At 43.4% G+C, this 27,545-nt stretch overlaps 1 protein-coding gene across 1 annotated transcript in view; it reads left to right on the forward strand.

The window, feature by feature from the left end:
• The window catches only part of LOC124605680 (facilitated trehalose transporter Tret1-like), an 87,070-nt gene that overhangs the window by 38,450 nt on the left and 21,075 nt on the right, over positions 1-27,545 (forward strand). Inside the window, exons 2-3 of the mRNA XM_047137531.1 lie at positions 24,121-24,455; positions 26,404-26,612. Of these exons, the coding sequence (XP_046993487.1) occupies positions 24,121-24,455; positions 26,404-26,612 (544 nt within the window). The remainder of the gene's footprint in view (positions 1-24,120; positions 24,456-26,403; positions 26,613-27,545) is intronic.

A 27,545-nucleotide genomic window follows, 5' to 3' on the forward strand; every position in this document is an offset into this window, starting at 1 on the left:
AAGACATTATCAGCAGTAGTAGACATGACAGGGATCTCAACATTTCTGGCAGACTTTTCATCGATAAGAGTTTTGGCAAGTAATAATTGGCTGATGCGGGTACGTTATCAAATTCATATTCAATAGTTCCTCCGCAAGCTGCCTAAACGAATCAGACGAGGTAAAAATTTCGCTGTCTTATTTCGCATTAAATATCGACGTATGTTCACTGTAATGTAAGACGTAGATTTTGTGTGTGTGTGCCCTGGGTACGTATAAATACTGGAGAAAATTACTTAGTGATTGGTTGCCAAAACTGGTCCCATCATAGATGGGTCCTACGTCTCCCATTTGTTGTGAGTCCGCTTCCGTCAACTGCTCCATTCTCTTTCCTTCCGCTTTCCTAACACCTTCTTGACAACTTGGGGTAAAGCACCGCCTTGGCTCCGTCCCCGGATCTGCCTGCTCCGTGACCTTTGTCGATTTCCCAAGGATGGTACCCCTTCACTTGTTTATCGTCGGGCATTTGCTGCTCTATGTGCACAAATGACGGACGCCACATTTATTTACACCGACGGCTCGAAAACATCGTTAGGTGTAGGGAGTGCCTATATTGTTGGCGACACCCCAAATCACTTTCGGCTTCCAGACCAGTGTTCGGTTTATACTGCGGAGCTTTACGCTGTTCTCCAGGCTGTCCACTACATCCGCCGCCATCAGCGGTGGCGTTCCTCTGGCTCCCGGGACACGTTGGTATCTGTGGAAATGAGGCGGGCGATATTGCAGCCAAGGCTGCAGTCTCTCTTCCTCGGCCAGCTATTCAATCGATTCCCTTCGCCGATCTACGGAGCGTTCTATGTCGACGCGTTGTTCATTTATGGCACATGCATTGGTCGACACTTACCCATAATAAATTGCGGGACATAAAAGCTCTTCCTTGTGCTTGGACCTCTTCCTCCCGAACGCGTCGTCGGGAGGAGGTAATTTTAACTAGACTCCGGATAGGGCACTGTCTTTTTAGCCATCGACATCTTTTAAGCGGCGATCCTCCCCCACTCTGTCCCCACTGCTCTCAGCTGTGGACGGTAAGACACCTTTTAATTGAGTGCCCCTATTTTAATCCGTTACGCTCCCGTCTACAGCTATCGCCTGCTATATCGTCGATTTTAGCAGATGACACGCGCTCAGCCGACCGCGTTCTCAAGTTTATTAGTGCCAGTGAAATGACGTCAGTCATTTGAAGCTTCTTTTGGGGACAACCAACCCCTTTCTGTAGTGGATTTTTAAGCCTTCCTTCTGCTTTTAGTTTCTCCAATTTTATGACTTTCGTTCCCATTGCTGCTGGTTTTCAATTTCGGTTTTTTGCTGTTTCTTAAGTCACGGATCGGGCGCTAATGACCATAGAAGTTTTGCGCCCTAAAACCAAAAAAAAGAGTCTCCCAATTGTAAATTAGAGCTTGACAGTTCCTTGTAGTAAGATACAAGTTTAATTTAAATTGACGGTCCAGCTTATTGAGCTCCATTCCCATTTCAGTCTCATTGTACCTATCCGTGTGTGTAGTAGTACAAAATTTTGAACTCATTACGATCTGCATCCTAAAGACAAATTTCGCATGGTATGAACGAAATTGTACGTATGATGCAGTGTGGAGAGTAAACACTTCTTTTGGACTTAGGTCCACTGGCTATTTCGCTATCGAATTGCTATGCGAACTCTTTTACACCCGTACTGGTACCTTTTGGCAGTGGCCTGCTGCATGTAGTGATGTTGTCTACAGAAATGCTGTCTACAAATTTTAAGAAGTTTCTGGCAGTCCTGATTAAATTTGTCTCTCTTAAACTTAGACGTCTCCTGAAAGTCTCGAAATTTAAGAAATATTATTTTCTGTCCTAACTCTAAATAAATAGTCGGAAAACGACAAATTTTGAGTGATATTAGGAAGAATATACACCACAGTTTAAAACAGAACTTCACTCATGAAATGCATTTAAATAATTTACTAATTCCAACAATTTCCGTGAAGCGCGGTATCGTTAAAGTATATCTAACTTTGATTTATCTAAGCCGTCAAAGACAACAATTTTTATTTACTTTTATGTTGATTATTCTCGTGTGAGACTACTTAGTTTTCTGTTTTATAGTTTTCGCAACATAACACTTTTAAATCCCCTCATGGTGGTCCACGTCTAACACTTCTTAGGTGGTCTTGTAAACCCATAGACTATGCTTCACATTACTGTACTGCACGAAGATTCTGTGAAACTTCAGAATTCAGACACTATCTGCTCCCCATGAACTGTGATTAATACATCTTAAAATATATTTAAATTTGTGGGGCCTATCTCTAGGTTTCGAAAATGCAACAACCACATAAACTTAAAATCAGACACGGCCACCGGATGACTCACTCATCTTCTGCTCAGGAACATTAAAAAAAAGAACACGAACGTTTAAAAAGCTCACAAATAGAGTTCTCAATTCAGAGTTTGAAATCCTTCTAATACGCCCGGTTTTCCAGCTGCCTAATTGTCAGCTGCGAATGACGTGTTGCCGTTATGAAGAAAGAAGAAGGAGAAGAAGATGATGATGATGACGGTGACGGTGACGGTGACGGTGACGGTGACGGTGACGGTGACGGTGACGGTGACGGTGACGGTGACGGTGACGGTGACGATGATGACGATGATGATGATTACCAGGAGGAGGAGAGATTTTCTGCAAGCATAGAACACTAGGTAGGACTTCCTACAGTGGACGAGTGTTAACAGTGATAGCTATGACAGTCAGACTTAAAACACCGTCTCAAATGAACCAGATCTCTTCTTAACGAGGGTTAGATGGAATGTCGCAAATCGATTTTTAAAATAAATTGTGAATGAGGGCCGTATAAATATGGGAAAATGTCCAAAAAAGCCTCTTTCATCGATGTGGCTGAGGGCAGTGTGCCACCTAGTAGCCTTGCGGGTCTTCCCATTTACCGCATCAGTTTATGCCTGCGCAAGAAAGCTTACATGCACTGTCACTTTCAGCAGAGTCAAGTTATCCGTGGCAGAATATTTTCTGAACCTATGCTGAAAACGAGTAAGGAACGCTGTCGATCATAGGAAGGAGGAGATGGCAGGTTACGTGGGTAGTATCGCTGTTGCAAGTTGTAAGCTGATGGCAAAAAGAGGTTAGCAATGTGTTTCGAACGGAATGCTGTACCTTCAGCTTCCACAACTGTGTTGTAAGACCTTCGCTGTGGTATTGACGGACAGCCACTGGCAGTAAGCTGCTTCTTTTCCCACTACTTCAAATGAGTTTAAAGTTTTCAGGAAGCTCCAGTTACGCGTTTATTGGAAAAATGGCGGGTAGGCATACGGAAAATAAGACGTCTCAACAGAACTGTGCTCGATTGTGAAAAATACAGAGGCATTCGTGTTACACAGTTAGGAAACGTTTCTCTTAACATTTGTGCGTAACTGAACTTGATAAAGCAGTTATTTGCTTGTGAAACTTCTTGTTACTTCATTATCAATGTATAAAATACTTCATAATTTGAGCCCGAGTAGGAGAGTTACACGACTTTCCATAGTTTCATGAATAATGGAGTGTAGTGGGCGTTTCATTGGGAAGAATCTAAGGAAAGCCTAGCAGGGAATTCAGCGAGGCGCTAGTCTGCAACTGCAAGACTTAAAGTAGGAAAATATTTACAGTGCAGCAGTTAGTTCTATCGTGTGCCCTTCGGATACGACACGAGAAAGCAAACCAAGAAGCGGAAGGGCTGGGAAGTGAGAAGATGGAATGGCAACTGGCGGTTGGCAGGAAGACATCACGAAAAGAACCAGCTCTAGCTTAGAAATAACTTTGGCTTGTTTTCAGGCTCTAGCGAAGAGGAGTTCGCAATAGTTACAGCAGCAAGAACGAGCAGTGGACTTCCAACGTTGTTAGAGTAAATTAGACAGAAACCTCAAATGGAGGACGATTCTGCTGTTAAGTAGGAATGTAGAGAATATCAGATCACCAAGATTTTTAAGCAAAATGCAGGGCTCTGTAAGGCAGCAGAAGACGTTGCATTACAGGAAGGGCAATGCTAGAGTGAAGGGCCCGAAACAGTCTTACTGGAGACTGGACCGGAAGAGTAAGGTGCCCCTTATTTGTCACTTCAATTATTTCATAGTTTTTCTCGGGCTACCCTCCAGTCTGGTTACATTTCATGTACAAATGAAGTTGGACCACCAGAATCGCAAAATCCATTACAAATAATATCAGCTTCGTAGCATGTTACTCCTGCACAACAAATTCATTTATCACCCGATGTTTACTTCAGTCTCCGAAACTGAAAATGGTCTCATGGCACAGATCGCATTGACTGAGTAACATCACGGGTCAGCGGCCCCGAAACAGGTGGAGAAATGGCAGAGTGAGCTGAAACTTACCGTTTACGACCCAATCCGGAATACCCCAAGTGTCTTTCTAGAAAACGTAGCAGTCGAAGTAAGAACAATATCTTCATCAAATCATTTAGGGGAGAATGTTTATTTGCTTGGATATTACTCCCATGAAATAACTGCACGCAAACTGAAAAATATCAAACAAACATTAAGATTGTGCTTGTGTTTGTTGATGTGTAAGTTAACTGTGCGTCAAAGTGCAATACCATCTGTGCAGGAAGAGATGATTTGTTGAGAGAGAGCACGAATTCCGACAGATGAGCTGACAAACTGCACCTGACGAGATAACCGAAATGATACTTAAAGTACCCTTACAATGCCAGCGCTGATGATATTCAAATTAATTTAACAAACTTTTAGGCATGTGGTTCGCTTTTTCGAACTTAATGGCGTTATTCAGCTCACATCTAGTTAACTAAACATTAGCAGCTGGTATCCACTGTAAATATTTCTAATTATTTGGACGTCATTTGTATGCATGATGTAAGTCAATACTGAATTAAAATGTTGGGAAGCGAAGGAGGCGGTGGTAAAGTCCGTCAATAGCGATGACTTACTGAGCACTGTGGTAGTTGGAACTCTACCTTCAGAAGCTAGTCAGGAAAATGGAGCTGCGCTGCGCATTGACACAGCTGTTTTCAACCAGTCACATGTGTGTGCTACAAAAAATTACTGCCCTCATCCCCCCTCCCCCCCCCCCCCCCCCCCCGGTTAAAGAAGAAGAAAAATGTCGATCTTGACATCGTCAGCAAAGAAATTGCTTTGAAACACTCACAGGATGAGTTCGTGTGTAACACTTCTTTCCCACTTGTACACATCGTCCATGCACTAATACTCGATTTCGGTTCCGCAGACTGATTGTTGTTCAAAATTAACTAACCCACCTGAAATGTGATACGTCGCAGGCGAAATGCTTGCGGTACACATCTACATACAAATTCCGAAAGCTACTGATTGGTGGAGGGTACTATCAATAGTTCTTCCCCTTCATGTTCACTCGCAAATGGAGCGAGTGAACAAGCCTTCGCATTCTTTGTTTTGCCCTTGAACGTTCGAGGCAGTTGTTCAGTCTGCCGCAAAAGTTAATTCTCTAAATTTCATCGATAGCTTATCTTGGAAATATTTTCCTGCTTCCTCGAGTAATTCCCACTTAGTCATTTCCGTGACACTCTAGTAATGATCTCTCCGAGTACTAACCCCTTTCCCCCACCCCCCTCCACCCCTAATTCCTTAGATGTCTTCCCATAATCTGACCTGAAGGGCCTCCCGACCTCTCGAGCAGTACTCAAGAATAAGTTGTTAAAGCGTTGTGAACTCTCCCAATAAACCGTAGTCGACCATCTGCCCTCCGTACAGCCGACATTAAGTGCTCGTTACTTATCATGTCGTTTCCCAATGAATTTTTTGACGTGACTTAATCCAGCTTTATAGCATTAATACTGTATTCGAACATTAGAGGAATGTTTATCCTACCCATCCACGCTAACTTACATTCATCAAAAAGCTTCCATTTGTAGAACCGCGTACAAATTGCTCTACACTCACTCTACGACTAAACTTTTCCGTACGTACGTACGTCGTCGTCAGCAAGGAAGGGTAACAGCATCGTGAACGCATCCTGTTAAGAATATCTTCTCTCTGCTAGACGTAATCGCTACAAGGCTTTCTCAGAAAGATGGATGTTGCGCGTGTCACGTGTTACATTCCGGCGTGTTCCTTGAAGAAAAAAAAAGGAGAAAATAACACGGCAGGTAACCGCAACCTCAAGAAACAGCCACTGTCATGCTATGACGGTTTTTCTTATTTCTTAATTCCTTCACTGCTGGTGGAAAGCTAAAACTTCTAGATGGCGAATGTGTGTTCTCCGGCTGATGTGAGCCAAAGAATGTTACGTATTAGTAAACGGTACTTTTGATGCGCGTGTTCAGATGAAACAGTTCGCTCTGTTACTTGTTTACTATTCCATAGGGTTACGACCGTTCAGTTCCGCCCAAGTCCCCCAGATCTTTGTTAAACTTCACAGCATTTTGCAATACTCATTTAAATAGAGCTCCAGTGAAGCAAGACTGTCATGCGTGCGGATTTGATTCATGCTGTGGGTGCTGCTCATGCACTAGACTTTCTAACATAATCTGCCTTATTAAAATGTTGTTTTGGTAAATCTCACATTTTCCACACTGAACTGATTTACGTGGAAGCTTTTCAGTACTTCAAAGAACTAAATAGATCACGGTTAGGATTTCTATTTAACTGATCTGACAGTGAGTACTGGTGAGTGTATATGCATGTTTTTAACGACTTCCTGTAACAGTCTGAGTACGAATTTTTTTCCTGCTGATGAAGAAGGTCGTTGGCTTCGATTTATTTTACGAAAAACCTTGAATGAAAAGTCGTACGGTTTGATTACATTCTTCATTCTTTTTAAATATTTGATAACTTCACTAGGCCAAGAACTATATATTCAATTACTACGCACTAAACAAACACGCAGAACTCTCAACACATGTGTATTCCTGCCAACAACGACAGAGCTCAGAACAACAAAGATAGTACATACAGCTAAGGGTATGACACCTTGATGTAGTAGTTACTTTGAAACTTCCCCTTAGAAAAATTATTGAATTACGGTGCTGATAAATCTCTTACATTATTTGATTTTCAAACAGCTGAACAAAACTGAACGTACCCAGACATTTCGCTCTTTACCTATTCTGATCAACACTAAACTGACACACAATATTTTTTAGCGCAACGCAATCTGACTTTCAAAAATCCCTACAAGAGAGTGGCCCTGACTAACATTAATCTATACGTTTCACAAATTACTTACCTCACAAAAATCTTCGTTACTCGAACTACTGCAATACAGCGAGCGCCACTACTGCCAGCTAAATAAAAGATTCAAACTACGGAAGGCACTAACTACTGATAGGCATAGTTAGCAAATGAAAGATTTTGATAGAGAACAAACAATGTATTTACCTTAACAGTGTTGAAAAATCATAATGTATATAGCAGTTCATGACATCCAGTCTTACAAATCTCAAAACTCCGCCATTTCTCTCCCCATATCCACCACTGCTGGCGGCTCACCTCCAACTGCGCAACGCTACGCGCTGTTAACATCCAGCTGCTCAACACTACAATGGCAGACAACAATGCAAACTAGCCACAGACTGCACACAGCACAGCCAGTGATTTTCATACAGAGCGCTACGTAACGTTGCCAATAAGAAAACATGAACAGCCTACTTATAACTTTATGGCAATATTTTCTTAAGTTAATATAAAAGTTTTAACAAACGATACTAATGTGAGACATAATATTGTAATTATATACAGCAATATAATGGCGCAATAGAATAAATGTTAAATAAAGTACATCAAAAATAATTAAGTTTTCGAAAAATACAAAAACACACGAAAACTTGTGGATCAATTACAAACCACTTTCATGATAATGAAGTTGACAATCGGTACTTGTTGTGTCGCGTAGTAAATTTATAGAACCTATCGTGTTCTTTACTACATGGTGAAAGTGTATTATTGACCGAACTATTATAATGTGAAACACGTAGTATACACAATCGTTTTCTGACCGAAGAAAACTCGACGCTTTACCAGTGTGCACTGCACTATTACAGATAATTTTTACAAACAGTAAACTCTTGTACTGTTGTTTCAATAATCTGGTGAGAACATCTACGTCTAAATCTACATCTACTCACATACGCCGCAAATCACTGTATGGTACTTTGCACTACTACTGCTCCTTTCCTTTCGTGTTCCACACGCAAATAGAGCGAGGGGAAAAATGGCACTCTATATGACTCCTTACGAGTTATAATTTGTCCTATTTTTGTGGTCCTTACGCGAAGTGTACGATGGGTGTTCGATAAGTAATTCAACAAAACTGTTTTTCTCTCGGGCAGTTTCGATTAAAAAAAAAAAAGAAAATTCGGGATCTGTTGTGGGGTACTGGTACCTCTTCAACCCCATAGTTTCATGAAATTCCGATAGGTGGCAGCGCTATACTTAACTTTCAATATGGCGTCTGTAACGGAGGTGCGTTCCAAGCAGAGGTATCATTGTGTTTATTTTGGTGAAAAACCAGAGCATCGCAGATATTCATAGGCGCTTGCAGAACGTCGACGTAGATCTGGCAGTGAACAAAAGCTCAGTCTGCAATTGAAGAAACTAGTTCAGCGTGTTTGTCGCCACAAAAATTCAAACGAACTTCTCCATGACAACTATGCACACCAGAGAGAAACTCCCAGAACATCATTGATCTGTTCTTCCTCATCCACCCTACAGCCTGGAACTCGCACCTTCAGACCTTCACAGGTACGGCCCGATGAAGGATGCACTTCGCTGGCTGTAGTACGTGGATAACCGGGAGGTTACTGATGCAGCAAGACATTGGCCCCGACGTCGACGTCTAGAGTGGTACCATGCGCTCACACAGCCTCCTGCCTGTCCCCTCTAGTAAGGTTGGCGTAAAGCCGTCGGCACACGGACCGTGCATCCGAACGTTGAGCGTGCCGAGTTTCTGACGTCATAGCGCGGAATAGCACGTTCAGGAGCCTTTCCGAACGTGCAGAGCAATATCTGGCATGTCAGATATTCTGAGCGTGCGTCTGAGCGTTGACCAATGAGATGGCACAACGCCACCTACGTCACACGCACGCCGTCTCCCTTCAGTACAGAGTTGAGGCGCCATATTGGCATTCATTTCAAGCCTATATGTGTATTTCCCGTTTCTGAGCACCAGCAAACTGAGATTCACTGGAAAACCCGTTGTTAACTGTGTGATTCTTTCCAACACAATACTGAGAAACATCATATTCGTGGCAAAAGAATTATTCTAACTTGCGTATTATGAGAGTAGGCTATTTGAAGCCAGCGACACACTGAAGATCCACCCAAAACGCATTGTTCTTGGTACAATTTGTTTTAATTATATTGCAATTAGTAACATATATACGATTAAGGTTTTCAGAAAGGGCTAGAACTATGATTTGATACAAGGGGTGTATTGTTGATTCAGCGTAACGCGTAGTGTCACTGGCCTATGTTGGGTTGTTTGTTGGGGCGGTTGTTCGCGTCTTCACACTTCCAAATTTTTTTGCAAAACATTCGCGTTATATTAGGTTCTGATTATTATTAGTTTAATATAAGTTCAAATGGTTCAAATGGCTCTGAGCACTATGGGACTTAACATCTATGGTCATCAGTCCCCTAGAACTTAGAACTACTTAAACCTAACTAACCTAAGGACAGCACACAACACCCAGCCATCACGAGGCAGAGAAAATCCCTGGCCCCGCCGGGAATCGAACCCGGGAACCCGGGCGTGGGAAGCGAGAACGCTACCACACGACCACGAGATGCGGGCTTAATATAAGTACATACTATAATATTTGATGTTATGTAAATGTAAGTTCACCTTTTTTTTTAGGGGTGACTGTTCGATTGACTTAATCTACTGGACAGCCACTTGTATAAAGATATTTTGCTCCTTTTTCTTTTACGCTTCGTAATTCACACGTTGCAAAGGAACAGTGATCAAGTAAGACTGACCTTGGGGTTTTACTAAAATGTAGGAATGACGAAGTAATGTTTATCTTATGGGGAGAAGTATTCCAGATTTGTACCGCTCTATTTGTCATGGCACTTTTATAAGCCTGTGTCCTTATGGACTGGACATGGTATTTTCCTTTTCGTGGACGATGAAGGAAATGCGCGTTTTAATGGAACTAACGTGGTAATTTTACGCGCGCCCGTTGAGTAAATAGTCTGATTTACGAACTAGAAACATCCCTCAACTGCCGCTGGAGTGCGTTGCGATCGCGTAACCACGTTGCGGCCCACGTACCGTGTGCACAAGTCGCATCGTTCCTGAGCGTTCAGCAGCACGTTGAACTTGGCTCACTCAACGTTAACGTTCGACAGCACGGTCCGTGTGCCGACAGCTTAAGGCCGTCGCATTGAAAGGAGATTATGTTGAAAAATAGGATTTGGGGGAATAATATGATGTATTGGAATTCTGAATGAAAACAACCTGCTTTCAGAAAACATATCGCATTACATATTGAACGCCCCCCTTATTTAAATGACGTGACGGTGTCTAGACGTTTCATTTTCTTGTTTATGTAGCATTTATCAGCGGTTCAGTAAATTTCGTGTAGCGAGTGGACACACAGTCAAGATCGTTCTGCATTTCCTTAAAATCATCCAGCGTCAAAGTTTCATGCAGACAAAAGCATTGACAGTGAACAGTTTGTGTTTCTGAGCGTATCTGGTACATCATTTTAATATAACGAGGAAATTGGTGAGTGAGACTCGAGTGCCGTCTCAAAAGGATTAACATTCTGATAAAACGAATCATTCACAAGAACAGAATCATCTTCAGCGTTATGGTCGGAATCACTTGAAAACACTGGACCCTTCCGCTTCTTCACAGGTCTAATGATGTCACTGTCCAGAATTTCACAGTCGTTCATTTCCTTCCGTTTTCTGAATAGCGCCGTCACTAAGAGCAGGAGGACCTTTAGGAGGGAAATAATAAATTCTGGAAAGATTAGACCGCTTTAACTGAAAGTCTTTATTTAGAGGCACGACCGGTTTCGCAGTATTTTAGCTGCATCATCAGGTACAATAAAATCAAGTCATGTTCAGACCGAAAGAAGAGAATGGGCTGACCCAACATTCATAACCGTTCTTTTTTCGCTTTGAACATGACTTGATTTTATTGCACCTGATGATGAAGCTAAAATGCAGCGAACCTAGGTGTGCCAAGTCTTATAGCTAAAGCGTTATTATCTTTTCAACATGATATATCCAGGCTCCGGCAGCCATGATTTCAAAGTCTGCTGCGAAAGTAGTAACTCTGAAACTTAATTTCGTTCATCATATTAGATGATTCAGAAAAGCCTGCAGCTGTGTCATTCGTGGTTTAAATAGTGAAAACTGCCCAGTTACTCATTTTTTATGCTTATCGCAAAGCGTTGAGAGAATATACGTCAATTTTCAAGAGCATTTGCTTATATGCAAACAAATGCGCAAATAATCTTGAAAATGAGAATAAATTCCTTAAACTCTCTGTACTAAGCAAAAAAAAAACTCCTGCAGTTTTGACTATTTAAATCATTTAAAACTATTTGAAATATCAAAATACATTAAAATGCTCAATAATCGAAAAGTACATAAAGGCAATCTTGTTTGATACTACTGATGTGAACAACTAAATAGACGATCACAAGAGATGGCATCTACAGACAACATGCAGAAAACAGTGTTACCTCGAGATCCGTCCGTAACGGATGGCGCACGAAACAAGTGTGTACTCAGGATCCGTCCGCAGTGTGTTAAGTTTCCCTGGGGTATAATTGATATTAGGTTCTTTCCTGTTGAGTATTCATCATTCTGAGTAACGTATAATTCTATCCGTCAAAACCGCTTGATTTTGTGCCCCAAGCAGATTGTGCAGAAAATATTGACGTTAACAGGTTATAGATTGTTAGTTCTTCGAAATCTGAGGAGCTCCATTTTAAGCAGCTCATCGTGATTGTTAGTGGCCGCGACTGTCGTGACAAGGGGAGTGAAGAAATGCGTTATGCTGAGAAACGACAACAGCACGCAAGAAAGAGACGCTGCCGACGTCGGTAGTTATCGCGTTACGACGCAGCATGCGTAAATCCGTGTATCAGAACCACGATAGTAAAACATACCACTACTGTTATAATCCATTACATGATGCTGCCTGTCGACAAGTTTAGTGTTTGTTGCCACCGACCCTAACTTCGGCCGTGGCGCTTCCTCTTCTGTCGGCACGGTCTGGTCGTCAGCCGGTGTGGATGGACTTCGCGAGAACTGACAGGAGAATCGATGTTCCCTGTTACTTAACGGCTTGCCAGCGCGCAAAGTTTGTCAGCTGCAAGTGATGGTCAAGGTTTCATTTTTCTGACCGTCAACTAGGACGTCCAATAAGCGGATGTACGTGTCGGCAAGGTTCTCCTAATCTTAAGAGGAGACCACGGCAAGTGCCATAAATCCGATTTCCCAGAAACTACGCTCAGTGGAAGAGAGCCAAAATAAACGAACACGTGTCCTGACTTATCCGTAAATATTCGCCCTTTTCTCAAAAAACGGAGGTCAATGTTCTCGACACAATTTTGATGCCTTTTAGCGCGCTATAACCTCAGTCCAATTGGTGGCATAGTGACTGGCATCACGGCCTCTCACTTCTGTGTCCCGTGTTCGAAACCCGATTATTCTTTTTATTTAATTTTTTTTCATTTATCCACAGATAACCTTACAAGGTTACTACATGAATTTTTCTTATCAGGTTAGAGAACACATATGCGTTACATTAATTGTAAAATTGCAGCTGGGTTTCACAATAAGAGTCATACTTTTATTTTATATTGTATGTGTGTGTTTGGTATTTTCTGGGGTTACAGACTTCTAAATTCTCATTCTTATCCTCCACTCTTATATCAGTTCTTATTATATTTTATTCAAATAGTTATTTTGAGGAAGATACCGTGCGTTTCCATTGAATGATACCGTTAGTAGACACATTGAAAACACAAATTCCAAATTTGCCACAGAGACATTTATTCATATGACTCTTACTCCGGAAAGACGCGTCGTTAACACTACCGACTATTTCACTTGTTAGCAATAATTTCACATCAAATCAAGCATCATTGAACGCTTCTCCGAAAACTGGCGCTTGCAACTGATTATGAATCAAGATACGCTAATGGAATTTCACCGAAAACAATTTCAATTAATTTTCCCACGAATTTATTAGTATTACTTTTTCTATTTGTAAATTTATTCACCAGACAGACAATTAGGAGACGAATGACAACGTTATTTAAATATGCACTGGAAAATATCCGTGTAGCCATTGGTGGATAAACGAAAAAAAAGATGAAAATAGTGATCGGGTTTTGAACAAAATGCAAAATTGTGAAAATGCGGCAGTAGCCCTAAGCCCCTCTTCGGCTGGTCTATTTACTCGCTGAAATGCACATAAATTACCTCCAAAACTTTGACCATCGTTTTCTAAAAAACGGTTGAACGTAAACGGATAAGCTTAATTTGACCCCTTTTCAACACGGTGGCAATTCTGGGAAATACGGGATATGACGCTTATGCACTGTGTTAATCAGCATGTTGATGGCTGCCGACCCCAGTACCTGCAGTTCACTTTCACTTTTATGCTCCACAGGTCAGCTTAATGTGTGTGGAGGAGTGTTCCTTGTGTTCTACCATCATCCTTTCTTTTCCCATCACAAACTGGCACTGGTAAGACTCTGTATAAATCTACATCTACTTGCACTCTCCGCAACCAAGAACAATGTGCGAGGTGCAGGGTGCTTACAAGGGAACCTCCCCATCGCATCCCCCTCAGATTTATTTATAAGTTGGCACAGTGGATAGGCCTTGAAGAACTGAACACAGATCAATCGGGAAAACCGGAAGAAGCTGTGTGGAACTATGAAAAAAATAAGCAAAATATACAAACTGAGTAGTTCATGCGCAAGATATGCAACATCAAGGTTAATGTGGGCTCAGTAGCGCCGTGGTCCCGTGGTTAGCGTTAGCAGCTGCGGAACGAAAGGTCCTTGGTTCAAGTCTTCCCTCGCGTGAAAAGTTTAATTTTTTATTTTCAGACAATTATCAAGTTCAGGTGCTTACACATAATCAACTTCGCTCTCCAAAATTCCAGGACATGTTCAGATTTGCTTGGACATATGCAGGATTTGACAGTCTACACACGGAAAAATTTGATAACGTTAAAAACATATGTTTTGACAGAGCACAGGGAAAACTGTGCGACTGTGAAACTGTTGCATTCATTTGTTGCAGTTTATGTGACAAACTCTTATGTTTTCATCACTTTTTTGGGAGTGATTATCACATCCACAAGAAAACCTAAATCGGGCGAGGTAGAAGAATCTTTTCACCAATTCGCCAAGTGTACAAGTTAGGTCGGTCGACAACATATTCCTGTCATGTGACGCACATGCCGTCACCAGTGTCGTATAGAATATACCAGACGTATTTTCCTGCGCAGGAATCGGTTGACCTATGACCTTGCGATCAAAGGTTTTCGGTTCCCATTGGAGAGGCACGTCCTTTCGTCTACTAATCGCACGGTTTTGCGGTGCGGTCGCAAAACACAGACACTAAACTTATTACAGAGACGTCAATGAACGAACGGACAGATCATAACTTTGCGAAAATAAAGAAAGTAAAAATTTTTGCTCGAGGGAAGACCTGAATCAAGGACCTTTCGTTCCGCAGTTGCTCACGCTAACCACGGGACCACGGCGCTACTGAGCCCACCATATCCTTGATGTTGCCTATCTTGTATATTTTGCTTATTTTTTTCATAGTTCCACACAACTTCTTCCTGTTTTCTCGATTGATCTGTGTTCAGTTTCTCAAGGCCTATCCACTGTGCCAACTTATAACTAAATCTGAGGGGGGTGCGACGGGGAGGTTCCCTTGTTAGTACCAATGTTTGTGATTTTCTAATTTTCCATTCGTGTAGTGAGTGAGGAAAGAATGCGTGCCTATATGCCCCTGTACGCAATCTATTCTCTGTTGTTCTCAGGGCGAGATAAACGACGGTGGCAGCAAAACATCGCACATTCGTCCAGCACTAGTCATGTTAATTCAACCAACAGGGTGTTGCGAGAAACGTGTCACCCTTCTTCCGAAGATGCTCATTAAAGTTCTACGAGCACTCCTCTTAGATTCCGTATGGGCTGGCTATATCACTCTGTTGCGAATGCTACCCCCAAGCTTGTCCCTGAATTCGTTGAAGGGTTGCTCCAACCCCTGCTTGATTCATTTATTTATTCGAGTTAGCAGCATTCACTTGGGGATCTATGTACTGAGGTGACAAATGTCGTGAGATAGCGTTATGCACATATGCAGATGGCGGTAGTATCGCGCACACTAAGTATAAAAGAGCATTGCATAGGCGGAGCTATCAATGGTATTCAGGTGTTTCTCGTGAAAAGATTTCCTACGGGATTAAAGCCGCACTTCGGGACTTAAGGCTTTGAACGCGGTATGGTAAGTAGAGCTAGACGCACGGACATTTCGGAAATCGTTAGGGAATTATACAGGGCGGTCCATTGATCATGACCGGGACAAATATCTCACGAAATAAGCGTCAAACGAAAAAACTACAAAGAACGAAATTTGTCTAGCTTGAAGCGGGAAACCAGATGGCGCTATGGTTGGCCCGCTAGATGGTGCCTATTTCGTGAGATATTGGCCCCGTCACGATCAAGGGACCACCCTGTATATTCAGAGATCCACAGTGTCAAGAGTGTGCCGAGAACACCAAATTTCAGACAATACCTCGCATTACGGACAGCGCAGTGGCAGACGTCCTTCACTTAACGTCCAAGAGAGCGACGTTTGCGTTGAGTTGTCAGTGCTAACAGACAACAACCACTGCGTGAAATAGCCGCAGAAATCAATGTGAGACGTACGACGAACGTATCTACATCTACATCCATACTCCGCAAGCCACCTGACGGAGTGTGGCGGAGGGTACTTAGAGTACCTCTATCGGTTCTCCCTTCTATTCCAGTCTCGTATTGTTCGTGGAAAGGAGGATTGTGGTATGCCCCTGTGTGGGCTCTAATCTCTCTATCCTCATGGTCTCTTCGCGAGATATACGTAGGAGGGAGCAATATACTGCTTGACTCTGCGGTGAAGGTATGTTATCGAAACTTCAACAAAAGCCCGTACCCGAGCTACTGAGTGTCTCTCCTGCAGAGTCTTCCACTGGAGTTTATTTATCAACTCCGTAACGCTTTCGCGATTACTAAATGATCCTGTAACGAAGCGCGCTGCTCTCCGTTGGATCTTCTCTCTCTCTCTCCTATCAACCCCACCTAGTACGGATCCCCACACTGCTGAGCAGTATTCAAGCAGCGGGCGAACAAGCGTACTGTAACCTACTTCCTTTGTTTTCGCATTGCATTACCTTAGGATTCTTCCAATGAATCTGTCTGGCATCTGCTTTACCGACGATCAACTTTATATGATCATTCCATTTTAAATCGCTCCTAATGCCTACTCCCAGATAATTTATGGCATTAACTGCTTCCAGTTGCTGATCTGCTATATTGTATATAAATGATAGGGGATCTCTCTTTCTATGTATGCGCAGCACATTACACTTGTCTATATTGACATTCAATTGCCATTCCCTGCACCATGCGTCAATTCGCTACATATCCTCCTGCATTTCAGTACAATTTTCCATTGTTACAACCTCTCGATAAACTACAGCATCATCCGCAAAAAGCCTCAGTGAACTTCTGATGTTATACACAAGGTCATTTATGTATATTGTGAATAGCAACGGTCCTACGACTCTCTCCTGCGGCACACCTGAAATCACTCTTACTTCGGAAGATTTCTCTCCATTGAGAACAACATGCAGCGTTCTGCCACCTAGGAACTCTTCAATCCAATCACACAATTGGTCTGATAGTCCATATGCTCTTACTTTGTTCATTAAACGACTGTGGGGAATTGTATCGAACGCCTTGCGGAAGTCAAGAAACACGGCATCTACCTGTGAACCCGTGTCTATGGCCCTCTGAGTCTCGTGGACGAATAGCGCGAGCTGAGTTTCACACGACCGTCTTTTTCGAAACCCATGCTGATTCCTACAGAGTAGATTTCTAGTCTCTAGAAAAGTCATTGTACTCAAACATAGTGTGTGTTGCAAAATTCTACAACTGATAGACGTTAGACATATAGGTCTATAGTTCTGCACATCTGTTCGACGTCCCTTGAAAACAGGGAAGACCTGTGCCCTTTTCCAATCCTTTGGAACGCTACGTTCGTCTAGAGACCAACGGTACACCGCTGCAAGAAGGGGGGCAAGTTCCTTCGCGTACTCTGTGTAAAATCGAACTGGTATCCCATCAGGTCCAGCGGCCTTTCCTCTTTTGAGCGATTTTAATTGTTTATCTATCCCTCTGTCGTCTATTTCGATATCTACCATTTTGTCATCTGTGCGACAATCTAGAAAAGAACTACAGTGCAGTCTTCCTCTGTGAAACAGCTTTGGAAGAAGACATTAAGTATTTCGGTCTTTAGTCTGTGATCCTCTGTTTCAGTACCATTTTGGTCACAGAGCGTCTAGACATTTTGTTTTTATCCGCCTACCAAAATTTCTTAGGATTTTCTGCCAAGTCAGTACATAGAATTTTACTTCCGAATTCATTGAACGCCTCTCGCATAGCCCTCATCACACTACATTTCGCTTCGCGTAATTTTTGTTTGTCTGCAAGGCTTTGGCTATGTTTATGTTTGCTGTGAAGTTCCCTTTGCTTCCGCAGCAGTTTTCTAACTCGGTTGTTGTACCACGGTGGCTCTTTTCCATCTCTCACGATCTTGCTTGGCACATACTCATCTAACGCATATTGTACGATGGTTTTGAACTTTGTCCACTGATCCTCAACACTCTCTGTACTTGAGACAAAACTTTTGTGTTGAACCGTCAGGTACTCTGAAATCTGCTTTTTGTCACTTTTTCTAAACAGAAAAATCCCACTACCTTTTTTAATATTTCTATTTACGGCTGAAATCATCGATGCAGTAACCGCTTTATGATCGCTGATTCCCTGTCCCTGTCCAGCTAGGACAGTGCGGCGGAATTTGTCGTTAAAGGGTTATGGCAGCAGACAACCGATGCGAGTGCCTTCGCTAACAGCACGACATCGCCTGCAGCTCCTCTCCTGGGCTCGTGACTGTATCGCTTTGACTCTACACGACTGTAAAACCGTGGTCTAGTCAGATGAGTCCCGATTTTAGTTGGTAAGAGCTGATTGCAGGGTTCGCGTGTGACACAGACGCCACAAAGCCATAGACCCTAGTTGTCAACAAGGCACTGCTCAAGTTGATAGTGGATCCGTAATGCTAATGGAATGCGAGGTATGGTTACATGGAGTGGACTACGTCGTCTGATCCAACTGAATCGATCATTGCCTGGAAATGGTTTACGTTCGGCTACTTGGAGACTTTCTGCAGCCAATGATGGAATTTTTACGGACGACAGTGCGCTGCGCTTGTTCACGATTGGTTTGAATAACATTCTGGACTGTTCGAGCGAATGATTTCGCCATCCAGATCCCATCGAATATTTAAGGTATATAAGCTAGAGGTCATATCGTGCACAAAATCCTGCGCTGGCTACATTTTCACAAATATAGATGGCTTTAGAAGCAGCATGGTTCTGTATTTTTGCAGGGGAGTTCCAACGACTTGTTAAGTCCACGCCAGGTCAAGTCGTTGCACTACGCCGGGCGAAAGGAGGTCCCACATGGTAACCCATGACTTTTATCACCTCAGTGTAGTAATCAGAAAACATTGCTTGAGCTCTTGTCAGTGCCTTGTTCAAGGTCATCAGCATATCTGAAACTTTCGCGTGTATTACGTCTTGGCTGATCATTTGTGTAAACTTCCAAGAGCACCGGTGACAATACACTCCCTTGGTTTACACCATTTCTTTTGTCCCTCAAAGGGCTGTCACTTGCTTAAAATTCAACACTGAATCTTTGATTGTCCAGTAAATTGGCAATTACTCTAGTAAAATCACGGTCCTGGGTTAGAGCAACTGTAGTGATCATCACCGCTTCATAAGAACTCCAAACACTACAGCAATACCCTTTCATTAGTCGCACTATTGTCCTCTAAGCGATCTCCTTTAATGATGTAATGGTCTTTCCTCGATCTGTTCTATTCGCCTTCAGGTGTTCGTTCTATTTCATCGCCCTAGTTAGTATATTGGCTGTAAGTATTTAAATACTCTGATGTGCTCTAGATCTTAGTCAGTAATCTTGTAATATTACCGATTTCTTTCTCTCCGTCATAGACATTACCATGTATATGTCCACATTTAGAGAACGCTCTATTCATTACATCATTTCACCCTAGTGTTTTTTCCGTTTCTTAATTATCTTCCAACGAGGACATTCTCTTGTAGCTCGTAATTCTTTAATTGGTAACTGATTGAGGCATATACCAGAAGAAGTAATACGTTGTTAGTAGACTACTGAAACGTTACCTCTCGGACATTTTCTGTTAATCCCCCGTGTAATGGAACACGCTCTTCTCGCAGTACCTATTTATGACTCCAAATCATTCGGCGAAGAACAGTCAAGGATTGATCTACGAAGGTTTTTCGTAGGCTGACACCTTCGTTACTGAAGTAATTTATTTTTAAGACTATTCAATGAATCGGTCTGACATTTGTCCATCTTTCAGCTTCTTTCATGTGGGAAGTAAAAACACCATCCTAAGGCTCTTTGAGCTTGTAGCGGTTTCCATCAGGTCATTTACAGGTAACGGTCTTGCAACACTGCCTTGGGATAGACCCGAAGCAGTTTCCACATTTTACGTTCAAGACTAACTTCTAAGAAGCGTTCCAGCCAGTCACAAATCTGATTCTGTATTCCACAAGCTCGAGTTTTGTTCACGTGATGACTGTAGAGAAATGTGTCCTATGACTTCCGGAAGTCAAGAAACATGGCATGTGCTGAGTTTCGGTGGAATGCCGCTTGAGGTATATGGGTCGTAATTCTACCAGTTTTACTTCAGCAGCATTACTACATGACTACGATCGTCTGTGCCGTAATTTTTACTTCAACTTGAAATGTCACACATATTTTCCCAGTCGCTCGAGGTGCTTTGTAGTTCGAACGAGAAACTGCTAGACGCGAAGCAAGTTGGTTCTCGCAGACTCCCGCCTGTCCGCGTTGCTGGCAAACGTTGCCAAGGTCGCCGAGGTCACAAAACAACCTCCGATAAACATGTTTCCGATAGTGTAGGTAGTTCAGTTCCAACCTTGTCGGCGAATAAATGTTTCCTTTATTGATGACATAAAACATGTTTTCTTGTGACTTAACTAAATTCATTACGTTGCTTCTGCCGGAGTTACGTATACACACACACACACACACACACACACACACACACACACACACACACACACACACAGAGACAGAGAGAGAGAGAGAGAGAGAGAGAGAGAGAGAGAACATTTTTTATTGATACTTCTGGTGCTTTGCAGCCTGTGCAAATTTTGCGATCGTCATTGAGATCCAGAAATCGATAAAAGCTGTACGAAATGATATTTATTACAAATAAGGCAACCTTCAGCAGCGTTATAAAAATTAGTAAGTGGAAGTAGTAAATTATTTTTACTGTTGGTCCTTGCATATAAAAATACAGCCACATTAAGTAACTCTTCCGTCACACATTGAGAGAATACTTCCATACTAAAAAATGAAAAACTCGCTGTGTTTGACCTGCTGCCATTGCTAACCGGTTTTCCGTTTAGAAGGTTGTCGTCAAGCAGGAATGGCTTTGGAAGTCGAACGCGAATTAAAATGCGATTAGAGCGACCATGATTCTACAGTTTTCTATCTTTAACATGCGGACAATTTCCATTTTAGCTCCTTCATTACTGATAGTGTATGTTCAGGAAGTCCATGACTGTGCGTTAACTTCGCGTATACTCGTACACTGTAACTTCACCGAAAGCACAGGTTGCACGTTGGGAATAAGTCTCGTGTTCAGATGCATGAGACTTAGAACAGAACACTGGCTTTACTGTACAGCTACGTCCGTATGCGCTCCCGGTATGGGGCAAGTTACTCATATTGGCGCCGCACAGTGGGCTAGATCGCTTCGCAACCTGGACATAACAGAAAAATGGATATAAAATCCTATGAAACTGTGCTCTTTTTAGATTCTTTGGATCGCTCATTAGGAATCGGATGTCGAAATTACAAATTTCAAAATGTTGGATCCATTTGGCGGATCAAAAATTATAAATTTAGCGGATTCAAGCAAAATTTCGCTGATAACAAATTAGAAGCCGAAACTGTCGTGTTGAAATGTTTTAGTCGTTATTGTATATTTTTATATCTAAAACGTAACAACATTCGTCGCTTATGTCATTATTGCTTTCAGAAAAGTCGCTGCTGGGTTGTCAACCGGGAAATGGTTCGAAAAGCCCATCTTTTATCATCATTTCGTCCCCATCGACGCGCAGGTCGCCGAAGTGGCGTCAAATCGAAAGACCTGCACCAGGCGAACGGTCTACCCGACGGGAGGCCCTAGCCACACGACATTTCCATTTTATCTCAGGTGGCAGCTGTTTATCTTCTTCAATTGCCATTTTCTGGAGTCTCGAGATGAAAGGATCCATAGAGGCCAGAAGCTGATGGAATACGAGATGCATGGTTATCTCACTGGAATATTTGTGTGTAAAGTCCCAGTAATGCCAGGTGTCCTTATCCCGAGCTTCCTGTACATCTTCATATAGTCGACCAATTGGCAACAGGGCTGCTTCGGTTATGGCACCTCAGTGCATCAGAACTAAGTGGGCTTATGTCGGCATCGTGTATTATATAGCCGAATATTGTGTGTCCCGTGAATCTGGTCGAGAAGAAATGTACCTTTTAGTTCTAGAGTTCTCTGTACAAAATTTGAATACTTCTGCAGCATTTCGCGAAGAAAGAAATATTACTCGGGGAAATTTTAATCTTGTAAAAGAAATTATTTGCGAAAAAAATTGATCGCAATTCGGAATAGCCCCCAAAGAATACTACCGAAAATAATAATTACTTCCTTTTTAGTTTGAGATAATTGCAACAATGAAGGACGCATTTTTACCATGCGGCACTGCCGCTCGGTAGAGAAATTACCGTCCACTAAAACGAGCCGGCCGGTGTGGCCGAGCGATTCTAGGCACTTCAGTTTCGAACCGCGCGACCGCTGCGGTCACAGGTTCGAATCCTGCCTCGAGCATGGATGCGTGTGATGTACTTAGGTTAGTTAGGTTCAAGTAGTTCTAAGTTCTAGGGGACTGATGACCTCAGCAGTTAAGTCCCATAGTGGTCAGAGCCATTTGAACCACCAAAACGTTCAAATATACGCACGCAGACGCATTTGAAATTGTTAAGTGTACTAAGATGACTGTTCGGAAAGTAAGGTCTGATCGGTCGTGAAATAGAAACCAGTGAAAATTAAAAATGTTTTATTTGCAGCAGTTTGCTGCACATTCCAGCTAGTTCTCTACACAGTCGCCGCTTCGAGTTAGACATTTTTCGTAGCGTTTACCAGCTTTCCAATACCGCCGTCATAGAAGGCAGCCGCCAATTCTCTACGCTGTTCTGCTGTTCATTTTCTGTGCCAATATGTTGTCTTCTTAGCCAGCGGTTCATGTGAGCAGAGAGATGAGCATCAGAGAGAGCCAAGTCCGGGCCGAAGAAGGAAATGGATCACATTTACGTTGTGTAGGGTTGCATGAAATCGTACGAAACCTCTCTACGGGCACCGATAGTTGGAGGGAGACACTGCTATTCTAAGCATCTATACGTGCTAACTGTGTACTAAGAACTGAAAAGAGTCACGTGACGCGATCGACAGGCACATTAAAGACACAGCTTAACACATCTGTGCCAATTTTTCAATGTCGTTCTCGTTTTGTGACCGATCAGATCTTGCTTTCCGTATAACACGTGCATTAAAGTAGTAGAAGAGCCATTTAGGGGGGTAGAGCCATACAGAGTAAATTTTGTAGCCAATGATTTCGGAAAATATTAGTAGCAGTTTAGTTTTAATTCCATATGTCATTGCACCGGTTAAAAATGTCCTAAACAGCCTTAGGAGGCTATCCACCTTACTATATCCTGACAACTAGGGAGCTGTAATATATTAAATAGGCTACACAAACAGTATCTGAAAACATCTGTCGTCGTCCGATTCACTGTATGGAATGACGCTGCAACACTGGGCAAGTATGCATCGGTGTAATTTAAAAAAAAAGAAAAATAAATAAAAAAATTCGCGGGCCTTAAGTCGGAACGTGCACTTGAAAAAAACATCTCTCCAGGTTTTGAAGCGAGCTGGCCCACTGTGCCTAATTTACAAATCTGCGTCTGCAGTGACAATTACTATGAATTAGCTCGTAGAGTTAGAATGCGTATTGTACTACAAAATTTGACAACATTCGTCGCAAGTGGCTTCTATTCCAATTGTCTATTGCTTGTCTATATAAGTGTTGTTCTGCAAGAAAGGTCACAGTGCTTACAAGCAAACCGGGGGATACACTCAGAGGTCGATAGGCTTCGAATATAAAGTAGAGCAAAATAAGAGACTTTTTGTATTGTGCCCATGCAACGATTAAGGGGGTGAGGCACCACCTCGGAAAAAAATGAGTTCAGTATTTCCGAATGATTAACGTTGAAAGGGTAGCAGGTATGAAAAGACATTTCAAATAAAAAATTTCTCGTTTTTAATGTACATTACAACGGTGCACCGGGATTTATCGGAAAGTTAATTTTTTCGAAATCCCCCGTGGTTGGTGCGGAAAATCAAAGTCCATCAGTTTTTTTGTTTCGAACAGTTCTTCACTTGCTCATAATCGTACAAGTTTATATTAACGTTACAACAAGGGGGGTCCGATGGGAAGTTTCCCTTGTAAGTTACGCACCAACCTAGTAACATTGCTGGTTGCATAAAACGACAGCGGTAGGGGCATCTGAATCACCCTGAAGAGACGATACTGACGCGAAAGTAGACTCGTTACCTTACGTCACGGTACCGCCTAATAACGTGTGGCCTGCTCTGTTTCCCCGCCAGACCGGACGCGCCAATGCTGCAGAACGGCGCCGGCGCGCAGGCTCAGCTGCTGGCGTCGGAGAAGCTGGGCCCCGTCGACGCCGCCGCCGCCCTCGCCCTGCGGCTGCCACCGGCGGCGCCGCACGCGGACGACGACGGAGACGACGACGCTGGGGGGCGGCACCGCCCCAGGTGGAGCAGCGCGGGGACGCGCAACCAGCTGCTGGCCGCCTCCGCCTGCCTCCTGCTCACCGCCGGCTGCGGCTTCCCCATCGGCTTCTCGGCAGTCATGCTGCCCCAGCTGCGACACAACGACTCCGTCATCCACACCAACGAGGATATGGAATCCTGGATAGGTCAGTGCCGGCCGCTCTCCCCTCGTTGCTCTGCGATAATATTCGGCAAGTCGGCGGCGCTTCCTGTTACCGACGACGGTGCCTTATCCAAAATGTACTCTGGTGCAAACACTGAAGCGCTGAGAACAGTAAGGACCTAAAGCACAGTGTTACCGATTTTGCGATTCTAGTATTTATGGATGCTGATATTTGAAAAAAGAGACGGCATTGGTCGTATATTTTTTACTATTGCAAAATCGATTTTCTGTCACTGAGTGACCATCTACAGTGCCATATTGTATAACTTAAATTGGGATGCACTGTTGTCACTAAACTTACGGCAATCACGTCACGGTGGCATCTGCGGATGTGATTGCCGTAAGTTTAGTGACAACAGTGCATCCCAATTTAAGTTATACAATATAGCACTGAAGATGGTCACTCAGTGACAGAAAATCGATTTTGCAATAGTAAAAAATATACGACCAATGCCGTCTCTTTTTTCAAGTATACCTGTTACCTGGTCGTAGTGCACAAGACAACATGGAGTCGCCAATTAACTACTGATATTTGTTGGCCGGCGCGGTGGCCGAGCGGTTCTAGGCGCTTCAGTCTGGAACCACGCGACCGCTGCGGTCGCAGGTTCGAATCCTGCCTCGGGCATGGATGTGTGTCATGTCCTTAGGTTAGTTAGGTTTAAGTAGTTCTAAGTTCTAGGGTACTGATGACCTCAGATGTTAAGTCCCATAGTGCTCAGAGCCATTTGAACCGTGTTTGATATTTGTTGAGCCCATGATAAACCAGCTTCTTCTAGAGGGTGATTCAGTTGCCCCTATCCATGAGTTTTATGCAACCCGCAACGTCTTCAAACACCGTGTGCAAAATTTTCATTTACTCTTGCTCATTACCTGCAAACTATCAGTCCTACAGAAAAAGTGAACGGGACATATCTTAGGTAATTTAATGTAGCGAAGTTTTGTACTGGGGGCTAAGTTTACGCTCCAGGCCACAGTTTTAGAATTATTCAATATAAAGTACAAAAGTGATCTTCAAAGCCGGTCGTCTTAAATCACTCGAAAACCATGGCTCCCGTGAAAACGTACCTTAGTACAAAAATTAACTACAAAAAATTTCCTACAAAGCGGTATTATTCACTTTTCCTGTAGGACTAATAGTTTCTGTATAGCAAGCGAGAGAATCTGAGTATCTCGTGCGTGGTTTTAGAAGGCACTGCGGGTTGCATGAAACCTGTCAGCAAGAACTGCTCAACCGCCCTCTGTATCTGCAGTCGCACAATATGTATATATGAACATTCAAGGAAAGCTGTCTCACTGATTTCTCGGATATTCATCTCTATATAGACCCAAGGCACATAGTATAATTTTGTTCCTCTGCACTGCATAATTGTTATAATAAGGACCATTTCGTGTTCGAATAGGTCTTAATTTCGCGCGCCTCAATGCTGTTAGAGTTTAGGGGGAATACCACGCTGGCTGAGGCGTGAATGGGAATTTGGATTGAGGAGGGAGGTGTGAGGGGATGGCCGCGCATTTGGGTACAGCCAGTGTGTCAGGCTGGGGCAGAGGTTAGCGCTACTGCCAAGTGAGCAGGAAATCCAGGTTCGAATCCCGGTCTACGTACAAATTTTTATTCGTCGTTTCTTGTTTAACCTGATGCTATTCTTAACTGTTGCTATTGTCCTTACCATCACGTAGCCTGATGCGGCCTGAGGGGGACCAAACTAGCTAACCGAAAACTATGAAATAGTTTTTCAAATACACTGCCTGCACTGAAAATTACTTTTATTAAGGGTAACTGGGTATGTGTCTAACATTAGTCTAACAAAATAGTAACAGTTGATATGATTCTTTTTAAATGAACCGTAGTTTGATCTATTATATTTTCCTCTAAGACTATATGGTTAACTGCGAAGACATTCCTTAGAGCGTATGCTGTGTGCCTCCCGCAGCGAGCGTGCACTCGGCGGCGACTCCGCTGGGGGCGCTGTTCAGCTCCTACCTGTCGGAGAAGGTGGGCAGACGCACCGCACTGCAGCTCACCGCGCTGCCCTTCCTAGTCGGCTGGCTGCTGCTCGCCTTCGCCCAGAGCTACCCCGTCGTCATGGTCGGGCGGATCGTTTGTGGCTTCGCCGTCGGCGTCACCGCTTCACCCTGTCAGGTAACACCACTTCCCATAATTCACTCCCCGCTACTGCTCACATTTCTTTTATTCTTACGTTAGCATCTCCCACTACTTTTTCCCGGCGTTATTTCGCTTTCCTTTTTCCCTTTCCTTTTTCCCTTTCCTTTTTCCCCCTTTCTTCCTTTTTCCCTCTCTTCCTTTTTCCCTTTCTTTCTTTTTCCCTTTCTTCCTTTTCCCCTTTCTTCCTTTTCCCCTTTCTTCCTTTTCCCCTTTCTTCCTTTTCCCCTTTCTTCCTTTTCCCCTTTCTTCCTTTTTCCCTTTCTTCCTTTTTCCCTCCTTTCTTCCCTCCTTTGCGCGCATCTCGTGGTCGTGCGGTAGCGTTCTCGCTTCCCACGCCCGGGTTCTCGGGTTCGATTCCCGGCGGGGTCAGGGATTTTCCCTGCCTCGTGATGGCTGGGTGTTGTGTGATGTCCTTAGGTTAGTTAGGTTTAAGTAGTTCTAAGTTCTAGGGGACTGATGACCTCAGATGTTAAGTCCCATAGTGCTCAGAGCCATTTGAACCATTTGAATCTTCCCTCCTATCCCTCTCTCCTATCTATCTTCCCTCCTACCCATCTTCCCTCCTACCCATCTTCCCTCCTACCCATCTTCCCTCCTACCCATCTTCCCTCCTACCCATCTTCCCTCCTACCCATCTTCCCTCCTACCCATCTTCCCTCCTACCCATCTTCGCTCCTACCCATCTTCCCTCCTACCCATCTTCCCTCCTACCCATCTTCCCTCCTACCCATCTTCCCCCTCCTACCCATCTTCCCCCTCCTACCCATCTTCCCCCTCCTACCCATCTTCCCCCTCCTACCCATCTTCCCCCTCCTACCCATCTTCCCCCTCCTACCCATCTTCCCCCTCCTACCCATCTTCCCCCCCCTACCCATCTTCCCCCCCCTACCCATCTTCCCCCCCTACCCA

Source organism: Schistocerca americana, chromosome 3 (genome assembly GCF_021461395.2).
Source record: "Schistocerca americana isolate TAMUIC-IGC-003095 chromosome 3, iqSchAmer2.1, whole genome shotgun sequence".
Taxonomy (NCBI): domain Eukaryota; kingdom Metazoa; phylum Arthropoda; class Insecta; order Orthoptera; family Acrididae; genus Schistocerca; species Schistocerca americana.